The 18734-nt window shown below is 47.4% G+C and overlaps 1 protein-coding gene across 1 annotated transcript in view; it reads left to right on the plus strand.

Moving 5' to 3' along the window:
* The window catches only part of CSMD2 (CUB and Sushi multiple domains 2), a 313956-nt gene that overhangs the window by 85451 nt on the left and 209771 nt on the right, over positions 1-18734 (plus strand). The window contains exon 9 of the mRNA XM_038758637.1: positions 8148-8355. Within this exon, the coding sequence (XP_038614565.1) occupies positions 8148-8355 (208 nt within the window). The remainder of the gene's footprint in view (positions 1-8147; positions 8356-18734) is intronic.

The following is an 18734-nucleotide window of genomic DNA, read 5'->3' on the forward strand; positions in this document are numbered from 1 at the left end:
AATTGAACATAAATATCTCCCTCGCCTACTTCTACTTAAAGAGCCAGAGACACCCTTCAAAGCAGCCCTAGGAATTTTGAGTCCATCTAAGGTGAATTGGCTTTCTAAATTGAGTCTGGTTATCAACCCTTTGGTTTCAAGATTCCAGACTGACCCAATGATGCACCAGTCTAAGCATTTCCACCAGCAAGGTAAAGCCAGAGTGACCTGGCTCCCCCGGGGCGAGCCGACCAGCCCACCTGCCTGAAATAGCTTCAACTCCATGATTTCTCTTCCATCTTCTCCCGATACGTCCAGCTTCTTGGATCCCCTTTTAGCAACCAGAGGTCTACTCATCCACCCCCACCTGACGTCTTCACCTAGGTGAATGTCTAAGTGGGCCAGGCCCCCGGGAGCACCACGGATGATTGTTGTAGCCATGTGACAGTTGCTTTCCTGGCTACCACATTTTTGCTTGGGGCCCTGTGTGGGCCGTCATTCTGAATTTCCCCTCTAAAGCAGGCTGGACCTTTTGCCCCCAGTTAGTCTAAGTCTTTCTAGAAATGACTGCCATTTTCTGCTTGCACAGCTTCCAGTGGGTCTGAATCTTGCCTGCTGACCACCCCGTGGGGGGCAGTGAGGAAGGGCTTCCTTGTGTTGGTTTGGAAACTGCCCCCGTCAAGCTGAAGAGAAGTTGTGGGGTTTGGTGTTGATTCTGGGTTCCCCCAGCCCCTCTAATGTCTTGGTGACTCAGTAGACCTCAGCCCCAGCCTCTGTCTTTCCCCATTTTACAGATGAGGGAAATAAAGCACAGAGAACTGAAGTGACTTACCCAAAATCACACAGCAGACAAGAAGCAGAGCCGGGATTAGAACCCAGGTGCTCTGACTCCCAAGCCTGGGCTCTTTCTACTGGTCTGCTTGTCTGCGCTTTTGAATGACAAATACCTGTGAGGTGCCAAACAGATGCCCGAGAGTAAAGTGGACTGTGAGGATTTGCTTTCCCTGTCCCTTCGTGAATTCAGACAAGATTGGCAAGGGTAAATGGCTGAGAAGGGGGCAAAGTAGAGAAGCACCGTCCCCTTAATGGAAAACTTTCCAATGGAACATTGACACTCCAGCCTTGGAATTTAAAATCACCAATAAATGAAATCTAAGCATAATCATAAACTCTGAGAAGAAAGTATCAGCATTATACACCTGTAACTTACAGTATATATGGCTTAATGGCTAGAGCGAGACTCTTACTGCCTGAGAGTGAAAAAGAACGAATGAATATTTCATGGCCATGGTGTCCCCTGAAGGTGATATTTTATTGCACTGAAATTATAACCTTAAATCACGGCATCTTGTTGAAAGCAGGGAGAGAACCCCCAAACAACCAAATGGGGGTGAAGGGTCGACAAGGAGTTGAGGGCAGGGGGAGAAGTGTCTGGGGGCAGGGGTAGAGAGACAGGACTCATGCTATGTAGCCCACCAGAATGGGGTTGGCTTGCCCATATATTCATTCATTCAATCATATTTATTGAGTGCTACTATATGCAAAGCACTGTACTAAGTGCTAGGGAGAGTACATTATAACAATAAACAGAAACATTTCCCGCCCACAACAAGCTCACAATCTAGAGGGGGAGACAGACATTAATATAGACAAACAGTTTTAAATTACAGATATATACAGATATATATGCTGTGGGGATTGAAGGGAGGATGAAGGAGGGAACAAGTAAGAGCGGCGCAGAAGGAAGTGGAAGAGGAGAGGAGGGATTAGTCAGGGAAGACTTCTTGGAGGAGAAGAAGCCTCCAAGATACTAAGCCTTCCCTGATGGGTGGCACTTTATTTTCCCTACTCCCTCTACTTCTGCATCACCCCTGTGCTTGGATTTGAAACCTTTATTTACCCCACCCTCAGCCCCACAGCATGTAGGTATGTGTCATTTATTTTTATGTTTGTCCTTTAAACTGTAAACTCCTTGTGGGCAGGGAGGAAGTCCACCAATTCTGTTGAAACCTTTATTTACCCCACCCTCAGCTCCACAGCATGTAGGTATGTGTCATTTATTTTTATGTCTGTCCTTTAAACTGTAAGCTCTTTGTGGGTGGGGAGAAAGTCCACCAATTCTGTTGTATCATGCTGTCCCAAGAGCTTAGTACAGTGCTCTGGGAACAGAAAGTGTGCAATAAATACCGTTGTTCGATTTTTTTTCCTATAGTATTTGTTAAGTGTCTCCTATGTGCCAGGCACTGTGCTAAACTCTGGGGTAGATACAAGCTAATCAAGTTGGATACAGTCTATGTCCCACATGGGGCTCATAGTCTTAATCCTCATTTTGCAGTTGAGGTAACTGAGGCACAGAGAAATGAAGTAACTTGCCCAAGGTCACCCAGAAGATGAGTGGCAGGGTTAGGACCCAGATTCTAATTGCTGGATCCAGAGTGGGAGCGGGAGAAAGAAGGATGCTGTAGTGTTGGGGGCATTAGTTCCTTAGTTTCCCCCCAAAAGAAGAAGGTGGACAGTGTAGCTGCTCAGCCAGTGGTGATCGAGGTGAGGTGTAGGGTACTGGGAGTGGGCAGGGAGCATGTCTACCAATTCTGTTGTATTGTACTCTCCCAAGCTCTTAGTACAGTGCTCTGCACACAGTAAGTGTTCAATAAATACCATTAATTGTTTGATAGAGTTGGTAGATATGATTCCTACCTTCAAAGAGTTTACAAACTAGCTGGGTAGGCACACACTAAAATAAATTACAGATAGGGGAAGTGGCAGCGGAGTATAAGGACATGGACACGAGTGATGTGGGGCTGGGGTGATGTGAGTATCAGAGTGCTGTAGACAGTAAGCTCGTCCTCTAGACTGTATGCTCAACAGGGGCAGGGAATGTTCTGTTTATTGTTATATTGTACTCTCCCAAGTGCTTAGTATAGTGCTCTGCACACAGTAAGCACTCAAATATGGATTGATTAACTGAAAGTACTTAAGGGGTACAGAAATGCATTGGTGACACAGAAGGGAGGGTGAATAGTTGGGGATGAGAGGTTATTCAGGGAAGGCCTCTTGGAGAAGGTGCGACCTAAGTAAAGTTTTGCAGGTGGGGAGCGTGGTGATCTGTCAGAAACAAAGAAGGAGGGAGTCGCTGGCCAGTGGGAAGACATGGGAAAGGGGTAGGCAGTGAGATAGGCAAGATGGAGGAACAAAGAATAGGTTGGCATTATTGAGGAGAGAAGTGTGCAAGTTGGGTTGTATTAGGAAATCAGGGAGGAGTAAGCAGGAGGTGAAGAACTGACTGAGAGCTTTAAAGCTGATGCTAAGGAGTTTTTGTTTGATCCAGATATGGATGAGCAACGCCTGGAGGTTCTTGAGGTGCAGGGAGACTTGGAGTGAACATCTTTTAGAAAAATAATCTGGGCAGCAGAGTGAAGTATGGACTGGAAAGGAGAGAGACTAGAGGCAGGGAGGTCAGCGAAGAGGCCGGTGCAGTCATTGCTCCCACACAGCGCTACCTAAGAGTCTGGGAGAGCCTACGTGCAATACTCCTGGCAATCCCAAGCAATCAATCAGTAGTTTGAAGGAGAACCTGCCTTGTGCAGAACACTGTACTAAGCATTTGGGAGAGTACAATAGCCTCCCTGGCCTCAGAGAGCTTACACTCTAACGGAGGAGAACACACACAAAATAATTGACAAATAGGAGCAAGTGGTTCCGTTGGTGTTGGAGGAAGGGACCATGTTCTGATCAGTTGGTAACTGAGATGCCCCAGTGCTGGGGGCCTTGGTGATTGATTTGGTCATTGTGCTTGTCTCTCTTAAGAATCCCTTGGCTTCCAGAAGCTTAAGGCAGGTCTGAGAATGCTATGACGCCGATGCTCCCCCAATGGACTCATTCTTGTTTGCCAAACACAGCCCAAGGAGAAATCCAATAAGAATCCATTTCACAAACTCTGGGCATGGCTCGGCCCCTCCCCCTTCCTCACTTTATTGAGTGCTAACTTTGTGCAGTGCACTGTTTTAAGTGCTTGGGAGAGTACAGTACAGCATATAATTTGTTCATGTGTGCATAAGTGCTGTAGGGCTGACCGTGGGGTGAATATCAAGTGCCCCAAAGGTACAGCTGCATGGAAGCAGCATGGCTTAGTGGATAGAGCACGGGCCTGGGGGTCAGATGGACCTAGGTTCTAATCCCAGCTCCACCACATGTCTGCTGAGTGAGACCTTGGGCAAGTCACTTAACTTCTCTGGGCCTGTTACCTCATCTGTAAAAAATGGTGATGAGAGTATGAGCCCCATGTGGGACAGGGACTGTGTCCAACCTGATTAACTTGTGCTTAGAACAGTGCTTGGCACATAGTAAGTGCTTAACAAGTACCATAATTATTATTATTATTACAGATACTTCTGCATGACATATGCGGAAGGGAGAAGGGGTCTGGGAAAAGAGTGCTTAATTGGGGAAGGCCTCTTGGAGGAGATGCAACCTTAATAAAGCTTTGAAGGTGGGGAGAGGGAGAGTGCTGGGGTGGAGTCTATGGAGGAGGAGGGACTTAAAGGCCAGAGGGAGGACGTGGGAAAGGAGAGGGTGGTGAGATAGATGAACTCGAGATGCAGGACTTGATATGATCTGGATGCCCTGTGAAGTGTGGACCCAGCCAGAGGTCAGGGACAATCACATACTCAAAAACATGTATCGGGGCCTTTAGCGAGTTTTCAATCAAGGTGCACAATGTGTACCCAAGCTCTTGTTAGCATCAACCCACGAGTCTCCTGTCCTTCAGTGGTGGGGATTTGACGTCTAGAGGTCTTCAGCTTGCTGAAAGGTGAGGAAGACCCCCCAGGGCCAAGCTAACAGCTTGTGTTGTTGACAACAGAAGGAGACAGATCCAGTCTTAGATGTCAGGCTTCACAGTCTCACTCCTCCCTGGGGTAGAAGTCACAGATGTACCTGTGAGAGAGAAAAAAACAAAAGCTGAATTCCAAACAGTGTGAGGAGCAGGGCTAAAGGCCCCAACTCTGCCTCCCTCTCCCTCCTTTGTTTTTTTCCTTTTTTCTAAACGGTATTTAAGTGCTTACTATGCAACATGCACTGTACTAAGCCGTGGGGTAGATACAAGCTAATCAGGTTGAGCAACAGTCCCTCTCTACTTGGGTCTCTCAGTCTTCATCCCGTTATACAGATGAGGTAACTGAGGCACAGAGAATTGATTTGCCCAAGATCACACAGCAAAGTGGCAGAGCTGGAATTAGAACCCAGGTCCTGTGACTCTCAGGTCTGTGCTTGATCCATTAGGCTGTGCTGCTCTCTGAGGCCACATGGCTCCTGCCAACAGCTCAACGGATTAGCCAGAGAGGAGGGGGGTAATAGAGGGTCAATCCCGGGAGAAAGCAGCTAGTCCCCCTTGCTCTCTTTTATAGATTGCTTTTGCCTGGTTTCCCAAGGAGAACCCTTTCCCTCATTCAGAGCCGACCAAACAGACGTGCAAAGCAAATCTCATTTTTTGTGGTTATCCCTGCAGGGCCCAGAATGCACTGGGCTCCATCCAATGCCCAGAGAGTTTCTCTCTTGAGGAGCTCTTTTTCCTCCCTCATGTGGCCCAGTCCCAGAGATAGACACCTCCACCCGCTAAACCCCCAAAGTGAGTCAATCGATTGATTGTGACCCCTGCCTTGCACAACCCCTTCCTCAGGGTGACACTTCCAATGTGTGCTCAGGTGGCACCAAGACATCATTTATGGGTGGTCTCTGCCCAGACCAATCAATCAATCAATCAATGGTTGCCAACTTATGTTGCCAACTTGTGCTTCCCAAGCGCTTAGTACAGTGCTCTGCACACAGTAAGTGCTCAATAAATACGATTGAATGAATGAATGAATTCACTCATTCAAACATTTATCATATGCATGCAAAGCACTGTGCTAAGTGCTTGGCAGAGTACAATAAAATAACAAATGGAAACATTCCTGCCCACGACGAGCTCACAATCTAGAGGGGGAGACAGACATTACTATAAATAGATGAAAAATAAATAGCAGAGCACTGTACTAAGCACTTGGGAGAAGACAATACAATAGAATTGATGGACACAATCCCTGCCCATAAGGAGCTGATAGTGAACAAGATGTCCCAGAATCATTCAGCTCCCTATAATCAATCAATCAATGGTATTTATTGAGTGCTTACTATGTGCTGAGCCCTATATTAAGCACTTGGGAGAGTACAGTACAGCAGAATTAGAAGACACATTTCTTGCCCACAGGCACATAGTAAGTGCTTAACAAATGCCGTAATTATTATTAATGAGCTTACAGTCTAGAGACGAGCTTACAGTCTAGAGCATCTGTTCCCATAAAGTGGTGGAAATTCAGAATCCTGGCTTCCCTTCTGCTAAATGATGGAAATGGGCAGGGGATATATATCTATATATATATGTATATAGATATATGTCTACGTGTGTGTGTATGTGTGTGTGTGTGTGTGTATGTGTGTGTGTTACAGGGGGCAGGGAGAGAGGCTTGGCAGTGTAAGGACCTAGCTTTCCAGCTGCCCAGAAGTAAGTCCTGGACCAGGGTTATTCAACAGTAAGTTCATCTGCCTTCCAGCAGGATGATTCTCCCACCGTTGGCTGTCATGCCTGGATGCTCACCATCTCAGTGGCACGATATGGGTGCCATGATGGGCTGGACCCAGATTTATCCCCATTCTGCCCCTACTGATCCAAGCACCTCAGTCTTGACCAGTCAATCATATTTGAGTGCTTAGTGTGTGCAGAACACTGTACTAAGTGCTTGGGATAGTACAATATAACAATAAACAGACACATTCCGTGCCCTCAGTGAGCTTACGTGGCTACCGACCCTACATCTAAAAGGAGGATCCAACACCCCCACCAACCAGCCCAGTCACTCAGCGCTGAAGCCACAGGCAGGGAAGCAGTCCAATTAAGGAATAGGATTGGTCGATAAGGAAGGCATCCCCACCTCCTGGTGAAGGGTCCCAGTCCCCACAGTATCCACGGAGGCCTTGCTTTCTTGACCAGTGGTCAGTCCGTCTCCAGTAGGGCTCGGCCAGTAGATTCCCAGCTCTGTGGGACTTAGTTTGGTCCTGTAAACCCTAAGCTCCTTGTGGTCAGGGAACATGTATACCAATTCTGTTGTATTGTGCATTCCCAAGCACTTCTCTGCACACAAGTGCTCAGTAAATACCACTAATTGATTCCAGCATTCAGAGAAAAATCTCAGTGGCCATTTGAAGACTGAAACAGTGCCCAGAGTCGAATGTAACTTTTGGCACTGGCTTTCCCAAAGGATACTTCTCCCTGCAGCTAGAGACAATTCTCTTACTTGCCATTTGTCCTTTGATCTCGGAAACTCAAGTAGCAATAAAGTAAATTTAAAGGGAAAGTAAGTACTTTACAAGCATCTTTCAGAGAGATCAGTGTGGAGCTGTACCGAAACACTCCAGTACACACTTCACAGATGAGACATGTCAACTGCACTTCTAGTGATGGGCAGTCAGTGCAGTGGATGTGGCAGGGCAGATTGCTGTTTCTCTGGGCACAAAATGGAGACACGTTTTGCCACTGCCAAGGCCCCCTCCCTCTCCCCTCCACCCCCTGCCCTCCCTTCCCTGAGCCAGCGGGCATCAAATACCCGGATTCACCCCAACTTCAGTTGATTCTTTAATGAAAAAAAAATTCACCCCTGACTCATGAGGATTGACAAAAATTAGTTTTGAATTCTGCTCCTTTGCCCCTAGGATGGTGCAGGAGTCATCATAATAAAGGCGTTTATTGGGCACTAACTTTATGCCAAGTGACTGGGGTAGATCAGGGATAACCACACAGGGTTTACAGTCTGAGGAGGGCAAGTAGGAATTTCATCCCTGTTTTACAGAGGAGGAAACCGAGGCCCAGAAAAGTTGTGACTCACCAAGGTCATCCAGCAGGCCAGTAACCGAGCCTGGATTAGAATGCTGGTGTCTCGATGCCCAGGCTCTTTCCGTTCAACTTGGCTGCTCGCAAGCCCCTGTCAAAAACACACACCCCTCAGCTCCTAGACACCAGTGGACCATTTCTCCCTTCTAGAGTGGAGGTTGGGGGTGGGCCCTGGGGGCTAGTCTGCCAGACTGAACCCTCTCTTTGTCTCCCCGCCCCTGCGGGGCTTGCTTTGTGTTTGCAGCGGATGACGCCTGTGGTGGGACGCTGCGTGGGCAAAGCGGGATCATTGCCACCCCCCACTTTCCCTCCGAATACAGCAACAATGCCGACTGCACCTGGACTATCCTCGCCGAGCTGGGGGACACCATCGCCCTCGTCTTTGGCGACTTCCAACTCGAGGATGGCTACGACTTCCTGGAAGTCACGGGGACAGAAGGCCCCTCCCTCTGGTAAGAGGACTGCACTCCCCTCCCCCCCTCTTACTCCTCTTTCTTTCCTTCCTCTCTCCCAGAGAGAGATTCCAGCTAAGGGGCGAGCGTCGTAAGCACGCGGCAGTGATACTTACAGCCTGGCTGTCCATTTTGTGGAGGGAGGAGGGTCTAATCTGAAGCAAGTCCTCACTGGAGGAAACCCATGATGAGTGAGGACAGATGAGTGAGCAAGGGTAGACGGAAGGGCGGAGGGCAGCTGAGCTCACCCGGATGTGAGGCAGAGCAGCGGCTCCGCAGTTTTAACATTCCCTGGTGGGGAATGGGAGGCTGCTCTCCCTATTCTCCACTCAGAGAGATTTCTGTGGCATTTGAGCTGCTCCCACCACCGTGACCCTAGTCTTGGGCCTATGACTAGTCTAGAAATTAGTTTCTAGACTGTGAGCCTGTTGTGGGCAAGGATTGTCCCTCTTCGTTGCTGAATTTTACTTTCCAAGTGCTTAGTACAGTGCTTTGTACACAGTAAGCACTCAATAAATATGATTGAATGAATGAATGAAGATGAGGGCCCCGTTAGCTGCTCTCCTTGTTAGATTGGAGGAGGTAGAGTCTGGGAGAGCGGCACGGAGGCTAATGAGATGATCTAATGATGATGGTGATGGTATTTGTTGAGTGCTTACTATGTGCAAAGCACTGTTCTATGCACTGGGATAGATACAAGGTAATCGGATTGTCCCATGTGAGGCTTACATTCTAAATTCCCATTTTACAGATGAAGTAACTGAGGCATAGAGAAGTGAAGTGACTTACCCGAAGTCATACAGCTGATAAGTGGTGGAGCCAGAATTAGAACGCATAACCTCTGAAAACACAAGCCCATGCTCTTTCCATGAAGCCACACTGCTTCCCTTTAGCCACGCTGTTTCTCTATCTGTCTAGCCATGGGAGAGTAGACTAAGCAGAAATAAAAAAAACAGCCCCTGCCCTCAAGAAGCTTCCAGACTGTTGCCTACAGGGCCCTGGACTGTGTGTTTTGGGACATGACAGAGACAGCCCTGGCTCCTGACCCCCAGGGAGTTCATAATTTAATGGCAGGGGTGTAGATGGGCATGATTCCTGTCTCAACAACAGATGCTAAGATCTGAAACACAGGGATCAGAGAGCATCAGCAAAGGCCTCAGGGAGAAGATGCAAGTGGAGCTAGGGTTGGCCCAGTTTCCCCATCCCCATCTGTGAGAAGTAGCATGGCCTAGAGGTTAGAGCACAGACCTAGGAGTCAGAAGGTTCTAATCCCAGCCCTGCCACATGACCGCTGTGTGAGCTTGGGCGAGCCACTTCATTTCTCTGTGTCTGTTACCTCATCTGTAAAATGGGGATTAAGACTGAGCCCCATGTGGGACGGGGGACTATGTCCAACCTGATTTACCTGTGTCCCCTCCACGGTGCTTAGTACAGTGTCTAGTGCATAATAAACCCTTAATAAATACCACTTCTATCATGATTACTCCTTCTTCAAACCCTGTCCCCAACTCAGGGAACAGCCGCCCCCACTCTCAGGTTTATTGCAGGTTGGCTCTTCAGCTCAACTGGCCACCGGGACTTCTGTGTTGTTCTTCTATCAGCCGCCAAACAGTCCCTTCTCCCATTGACTTTCCACTCTGGGGTGGGTGGATTAAATTCGGCAAATAATTAAAGGAGCCAGTCCGCTCTGCTGGGCTCTAAGATTAAATTATGATTATTTACCAGGCCGGCGTCAGGACTACGAATGAGAATGCATTCATTACACTAATTTATATGCGCAGCACAATTACAGAAAGAGAAGATTTGGGGGCCGAGGAGAGATATATGAGTGCAGGGGTGCGGCTGTCTCCGCTGAACCCCCAGTTTATAGCTCCCCGGACCCCACTGAAAATTTGATGTTGCAGTTTTATGAGTCCACTGTTTTTATTAGCATACATTAAGATTTTAGGGCACTGTTCCATTTGAGTTATTCCGCTCCGTATTAGGGAGCGAAGAGATGGCGCATCCCATTAGGAGAGGATAAATGGGCTTCTTCCCATCTATCACTCGACATGGCTCTGATCCCTTTGTAAGGGGTCTGGGGCTGGCGGGGGGGGGGGGCGATATTGACCAACTACTACCTGCACTAATCCCATTGATGGAACCGGAGCAGGGCAAGGGGGCAGCACTACATCGGGGTTTTTGTGGGGAGTGGGGTTTTGGGAGGCAAAACTCACAGGGCTGGGGTCCATCCAGTCCAGGTTCTGGCCTCCAGCCGGAGCCACAGGAAGTTTGGGAGAGCCACGCGGGGGTTGCTGGCCAGCCTTGATCAATCAATCAATCCATAGTATTTATTGAGCACTGACTCTGGGCAGAGAGAGAACTGTACTAGGCTCTTGGGAGAGCATGGTAGATATGAGCCCTGCCATCGGGGTGCTTACAACCTACTGGGTGCAGAGCGCTGTGCTAAGTGCTTGGGAGAGTACAGTTGAGACAATCCTTGCTCTCTAGGAGCTGCAATCTGCTGGGTACAGAGTTCCCCAGTAAGCATTTGGGAGAGTACACTATAGTTAATAGACATGATTCCTGCCCTCAAGAAGCTCACAGTCTAGCTGAGGAGACAGACCCTAAAATAAATGACAGAGCATTTGTAAGATCCTTGCGGCCAGGTGACGATGTCTACCAACTGTGTTGTATTGTCCACTCCCAAGTCCTTAGTACAGTGCTCTGCACACAAGCACTTAGTAAATACCATTGATTGGGTGATTGTTCCCACACTTTGAATGAGTAGGAAATGGCAGAGGAGACCTAGGTGGCTAAGCCAAATTCTAGCCACAGTGCTTTTGTTTTTTTATTTTAATGGTATTTGATAAGCACTTACTTTGGGTCAGGCATTGTACTAAGTGCTGGGGTAGATGCAAGGTACTTAGGTTGGACACAGTCCCTGTACCACATGGGGCTCACAATTAATTCCATTTTACAGATGAGATAACTGAGGCACAGAGAAGTAAAGTGACTCTCCCGAGGTCATAGCAGACAAGTGGCAGAGCCGGGATGAAAACCCAGTTCGTTCTGATTCCCAGGCTCTATCAGCTAGGCTACACTGCTTCTCTTGAAGCACCGGTGGTGATCAGACAGGTCCCAGGGAGATGTCCAAAGGGCCATTCAGTCAATAGTATTAAGTGCTTACTGTAAGCAGGGCTTTGTACTAAGAGCTTAGTACTGCAGGAAAGTAGTCCAGGGTAGTCCCACGGTCATGGTACTGAGGCGCTCTGGCTCGAGAAAGTCAAAACTAGTCTATGTGGCCACCCTGCCTGTGAAGACTCAGTTTATCTGCTGGCAAAACAGTGGAGTTTCCAAGGTGGAGTGGGCTCTTCCTCCAGGCCTGGATTTCCAGGAACCCACATGCTTTTAAAAGGCTTGTAGTTCAACAGACTCTGTGCCATTTTTCAAAGGCAAAATCTTTACACCCCCCAAGCAAAATGACCAAACTCCTCCAAAACCCAGTTCTGGATGCCAGTTTCCTGTCCCCTTGAGTTTAGTCATTAAATGTATATGACTCATTTCTTTTCCAGTCCCCCATTCCCTCAACATTTTTTTTTTTTTGCCTCTGGGAAGGCTGAAACTCTGATCTGCTTTCCAATCAATTTAATATGATTCCGTTTCAAAACATTAGTAGAAATCTAGGTTTTTTTTTCCCTTTCTCTCCTTTAGAAAAATATCCTTTTAATTATTAGTCATTTGGCAGATGGGAATCTCGGCCACATAAAATCATTTTATCTGAGCAACTCCTAACTAAATATTTCATTCAATAAACATCAGGCCCACTTTTAATTAGGATCAGAAGAGTTTGCCAATGGAAAAAAAATCATGCGACCTTTTTTCTTTATTAATCGTGATTAGTATCTCTCTTTTATGCATTGTTGTCAGTGCACAATAGCAGCAGCTGCAGTGGCTCAAAGTCAAAGTCCAGAATCTCAAAGCAGGGATGTGGTCCCTGGGCTGGGAAGTCACTGACCCTCTGGAGGGTACCAGGGCTATAATAATAATTGTGTTATTTGTTAAGCTCTTACTATGTGCCAAGCACTGTACTAAGCACTGGGGTGGATATGAGCACATCGGGTTGGACACAGTCCCTGTCCCACCTGAGGCTCTCGGTCTTAATCCCCTCCCAGTAGACTGTAAACTCTCTGTGGGCAGGGATTGCATGTATTTACTGAACTACACTTTCCCGAGCTCTGAGTACCGGATTGGAACCATCCACTCCTACCCACATTGGTTCCCTGGGAGTCGATGATTACTGACACACAGTGTTTCCATCACAGTCAAAAGTGCTCCACCCCTTGCATTAATAGGGACTGTCCCATGTGGATCAGTTGCTTCAATGCTTCCCCTGCTGGGATTAACATGGGAAAAGCTACCAGATATTCCCTCTCAGGAATGGCGCCCAGCTAGTTACGGCAGGAAAAGAGAATCTTCATCCAATCCTCAATCAATCAATGGTATTTATTGAGTTCTTACTGAGTGCAGAGCACTGTACTAAGTGCTTGGGAGAGTACAATATAACAGAATTGGTAGACATGTTCCCTGCCCACAACGAGTTTACAATCTGGAGGATGAGTTTACAGTCTAGGTGTTCTGCTGCAAACCTTCTTAGGGGTCCTGGCAGATTAGCCCTGACTCAACTGGATTAAGCCATTTGGGCCAAAGGGGCAGATGTGGGCTAGGAAGAAACCTTGGCTAAGCAGGCCACACTGCTGGGCTGGAACCGAGCCCATCCTGAAAAGGACCCAGAGTGGGGTGAATTTGAGTGCATGTGGGCTGTTGCAGCATGGCCTAGTGGAAATAGCCTTGTCCTAGGAGTTAGAGGACCTGGGTTTTAATCCCAGCTCTGCCACTTCCCTGCTGGGTGCCCTTGGGCAAGTGACTTCATTTCTCTGGGCCTCAGTTTCCTCATCTGTAAAATGGGGTTTCTATACCTGTCCTCTCTCTTACTTAGGCCATGAGCCCCATGTAAGACAGAGGCTGTGTCCATCCTGATAAACTTGTATCTACCCTAGTACTTAAAACAGTGCCTGACATATAGTAAGTGCTAAACAAATGCCATAGTAAGAATTGAATCAATTAAACCTAAGCAGGTGGAGCTCAAGACAGATATTCTAACTTTCCTGGATTTTCTCATTCTCCCTTCCTTTGGAAATCTGGTTGACCACTGGGGAGACAGAGGATGAAACCAGCCCAAGTGGCAGCCACCTCACATCTTTTTTGGCAACTCCTGCCTCCCCACACCCCACTTGTGTGCCAGCTCCAGGGAAGGAGAAAGTGGAGATTTGATGAGTGGTTATCTCCTCCGAGAAGGTACTGATCCAATTAGCCAGCAGCTGGTCTCTCCGACATCTTGCTCCAAGCTGCCCACAGACCCAGAGAGGATCCAGCGGCAGGGAGTGAGGAGTTGGGCCAGTTAGATGGCTACTTAGGCATCCCTTCAGCCCCTGTGACCTGTGAACTTGGCCCTGTGTGCATTATCAGGGGTCAACACCAGGGAAGAGGAATAAGAAGGGATGGTAATGACCCCACAGCTTTTGGGAGCTGGAATAACTATAATGATAATAGTAATACTACTAACAATAATGATATTCATGATATTTTTAAGCTCTTACCACATGCCAAGCACTGTACTAATTACCGAGGTAGATACAAGATAATCAGATCAGACAGACCCTGTCCCACAGGGAGCTCGTGGTCTAAGTAGGTGAAAGAACAGGGATTGAATCACCACTTTATAGCTGCGGAAACTGAGGCCCAGAGAAGTAGAGTGACTTGCCCAAGGGCACGCAACAAGCAAGTGGCAGAGCTGGGATTGGAGCCCAGGTTCCCTGGCTCCAAGATCCAGACTCTTGCCACTAGGCAACACTGCTTCCCTCAAGGATTCCCATCCCTAGGCTCTGACAAGACTTAAGAACTTCCATTTGGGCCAAGAAAGACCCCAGTCGGTGGTGCTACCTCATGGAAGTCAGCCATCCACCTCTCCTCCTTCCCCAGTAAAAGAGAGTAACTTCTCTCCCAGTTTGGTGAACACCACACTTGACCGTATCAATTTGTTCAAAATCTGTGCCCTGTGACCGTTAAGAGAGAGCGTGCTGATTCGTTCACTAGCAAAATCCAGTGCTAATGTGATGACGTAGTTAAATTGATTTTTTTATAAAAACTTCCTTAGGCCAGTTGTCGTTAAGCCTTTGTTTGAAAGGAAAGATTCTGGGTTCATACATTTTTACCACTTTCCTGACTCAGGAAGCTGACTAGTGCCAAGACGGTTACCTAATTGTGACCTCGCAGCCCAGGGGCTTTCTTGCTAACAATGGCAGACAGCCGTGGAGCCTGGTGTCCAGGTCCCAGTCAATTGACGACGATGACAAGCCATCATTTCTGGGGTTGGAGCAGGAAGGCACGTGTCCGTAGCAGAAGCACAATTGATCTTCCCTTTCAAGCTTGGTAGGTAGCAGGGATCAATACGATGGAGACTTGGAAACCGGTACTTCAGTCAGTACTTGCTTGTCCACAGCCATGTTGTATTGCTCCTATAGGAGGAGGGAGCCATTTAAAATTGTTCATTCAATTCATTCAGTTGTATTTATTGATTACAGTTGTTAGATGTAATCCCTGCCCACAAGGAATTTATAGTGCATAGGGTGTCCCAGAACTACCCAGCTCCCCATAATCAATCAATGGTATTTTTGGAGTGCTTACTATGTGCAGAGCACTGTACTAAATGCTTGGGAGAGCACAATACAACAGAATTAGCAGAAATGTCCCCTGCCTATAACAACCTTACAGTCTAGAGGGTTATGGGCTGGCTTGATGTTGTCCCTTGGCCTTCTGTCCTGCAACTCAAACTGTCACGATTGTTTTAGCACTTTCTGCATCGGAGCAGCAGTTCAGTTTTTGATTGTTCCTGACCCGACTTTTTAAAGGAGAGATAAGCAGAGACCCAGCCATCTGGCATTGCTTCTCCTCCAAGATTCAGAGAAACGTCCCCCAGAACAGGGGGATTTGGGTTACCTGGAGGGAAAGTGGAGGGGCCTCCCATCCCAGTCCCCACCTTCTCTTCCAGTCCGGGGAGCGGCTGAGAGACCCAGCGGGAATCACTGAAACAACCAGTCCACCCAGCTGACTTTCAGGACCTAGTGGATATAGGCTGGGCCTGGGAGTCAGAAGGACCTGGGTTCTAATCCCAGCTCTGCCACGTGTGCGTGTGACCTTAGGCAAGTCATATGACTTCTCCATGACTCAGTTACCTCATCTGTAAAATGGGAATTAAGACTGTGAGCCCCATGTGGTACAGTGAACTATGTCCAATCTTGTATCCACCCCAGTGCTTAGTGCAGTGCCTGGCACATAGTAAGCACTTAAAAGATACCTTTTTTTTTAAAAAAAAAAAAAAAGACAGATCCAGGACACATTAATGAATCCTCACTACTCATGCCCGACTAAAGCCGTTCCCATCTCCCAACCGTCCCAGATTTTCTCTCCTGGTGTTTACTTTCATTTGGAAGTTAGCTAGCGTATTCCGCAATCACCTATCTCCACAGCAGCGGACCACGGAAGATGAGCTGGCGGGTATCTTGAAATAACTTAGTCCGTCACCGGGAGAGCTTTGTTGAACAAGTGTGAAAAGTCCGCTCTTTGGTGGAATTAATTAGACCCCCTTGTTAAAGGAGCCAATTAAGCACAGGGCATTTTTATCTTCAACTCAGCAGCACTGAATCTTTGTTCTTATTTTTCTAAAGATGATGAGTTCAAGGCAGAGAGAGAGAAAATGACATGGGGCGGGGAAAGGGAGAGATTAATGTGCTCTTCTGTTTCTGTGTCAGTGATGTCTTCATCGTGATGTGTGAATAGATTTTTCTCATTCCATTTGGGGTGTTTTATTTTTTCCAAGAGCTTGGTGATGATTCCAAGTCATCCCCGTCTAGGTAAATACAACCTGCAAATGGGTGTTTGATGGAGAAAGGGTCCGTCATAGCAGCGAGTTAGTGGCAGGGCTGTGGCTAAAGAGGGAATGCTAACTCGTAATCCAATGTCCGGCAAGCATTTCCAGGGGTTTCTGTGAAAATGGGACCCTCAGAGAGACACTGGCAAGTGAATTTGGATATATGTGGAGGTTCTGCCTATTGGGAAATAATTCTAAATTTCCAGATAAACCTGGCCTAGTGTAAAGAGCACAGGCCTGGGAGTCAGAAAACCTGAGTTCTAGTCCTGGCCCTACCACTTTCCTGCTGTGTGGTCTTGGGAGAGTCACTCAACTCCTTGGTGCCTCATTTTCCTCATCTGCAAACTGGGGATTCCATACCTGTTCTCTCTCATATTTAGACTATGAGCTTTGTGTGGAACAGAGGCTGTGTTTTTCCTTATTTACTTGTATCGGCCCCAGTGCTGAATACATTGCTTGACCCATACTAAGTGCTTAACAGATACCACGGTTATTATTATAGCATGGTGCTCTCCCTCTGCCATGATTTAGCAGGAATTCCTCTGGTCACTTTCATCCCCATAATGAAATACGTTGCCTTCAGGGCCTTGATAAGAACCCTTCGGGGTCCCAGTATATAAACAAAAACAAACATTCCTCCTGAGGATCACAGTAATTCAGACTAACCAAAATAATCCCCCCCTCTGCCCTCTCCTCAGCAAGCCAACATATTCAGCAGGCTTTGTCTTTCTACATCAGATCTGCATATTTAAACCCACTATGTATCCTCTCCACTTCTTACCAGGCTGAGCAGTAAAGCCCTTTGCCTCCGGGTTTTACAGTACCACCAACTCTACCAATCAATCCAATGGTAATTATTGAGCACTTACTGAGTGCAGGAAGCACTGTTCTAAGCACTTGAGAGAGTCCAATACAACAGAGTTGGTAGACAACAGAGCTGGTAGACAACAGGGCACATCCGGGTTCCTACCAGCCACCAATTCCAGAGTACACCAGAAAAACGGCACCCAGAAGTAGATTGACTTTCCAGGGCCCCTCAGAAAGGAGAGTGTGGCCTAATGGAAGGAGCCTGGGCCTGAGAGGTGGGGGACCTGTGTTTTAATCCTGGTTTCACCACTTTCTCGCTGGGTGGCCTTCGGCAAGTCACTTCACTTCTCTGGGCCTTAGTTTCCTCATCTGTAAAATGGGATTCACTCTCTGTTCTCCCTCCCCATTAGACACTGAGCTCTGTGTGGGACAAGGACTGTGTCTGACCTGATTACCTTGTGCCTTCTTGAGCTGTTAGTACAGTGCTCAACATCTAGGAATGCTTAGCAAGTATCACACTCATTAATTATCATTGTTCATCAGTGATTTTATTATTCCCCAGTCCAGAGCCTGCTGCCACTCCAGAGGCTCCACTAAAATGTAAGTTGGCAGAGTAGGAAGAGTTTTGAGCCTGTTTGATGCCAACACCACTGGTCACCAAGTGGATCATTTTAACCTGGTTTAATGTGAAGTTTTTTTCCAGTAACAGACGTCATTTCTGTCAAACACACATAATAGGGGGCCACAGCACCTGCTAAAACACGTGGGTATGGATACCCATTCCACCGTCCTTGATCATTTCACATTTTCGTCCAAATGCGACCAAGAGGTTGGTTAAGAGAATTTCCGCTGGACAGATGGTGTACTGGTCATTCGACATAGTAAGTGCTTAACAAATACCATAATTAATTGATTAATTCCAGGCTGACTGGAGATAGGTATATGATAGCCATTGTGGGCACGAGACTACATAATATATGCCCCCCTACCCCTCACATCACACCCGCTCCCCACCTCCCAGGGAGCTGACATCCCATCTCCATCTCCAATTCAGAAACAGAAATAGGATTAAACACTGAGAGGAAATTTTCCCCGATCTTGCCATTCCCTCAGTTCAAGGGCTGCATGGCCTAGTGGAAGGAGCACAGGTCTTAGGTTCTAATCTCCACTCTGCCACACCACCTGCAGTATGACCTTGGGCAAGTCGCTTAACTTTTCTGGGCCTCAATTTCCTCATCAGTCAAATGAGGGAGAGGAAATATGTTTTCCCTTTTCCTTGGAGTGTGAGCGTCATGTGGGACCACACACTGTCTCTGATCTGATTGTGTTGCATCCTAGCACAGTGCTTGGCACAGAGTAAGGGCTTAAATTTAGCAATTATTATTATTACTACTCGTAATAAACACTGCTAGACCTGGCTGTCTCCTGAGCCTCTAAGACTGCAAGAAGCTTCCCTGCCCATCCTCATCCTCCTGCTGCTCCCCCTGAGAGAGAGAGAGAGAGAGAGAGAGAGAGAGACACACACACACACACACACACACTTATATATGTATATATATGTATATATATATATATCCCCTTTACTCTCTGGCTCTCTCCTCTC

This window comes from Tachyglossus aculeatus, chromosome 16 (assembly GCF_015852505.1).
Source record: "Tachyglossus aculeatus isolate mTacAcu1 chromosome 16, mTacAcu1.pri, whole genome shotgun sequence".
Lineage (NCBI taxonomy): Eukaryota > Metazoa > Chordata > Mammalia > Monotremata > Tachyglossidae > Tachyglossus > Tachyglossus aculeatus.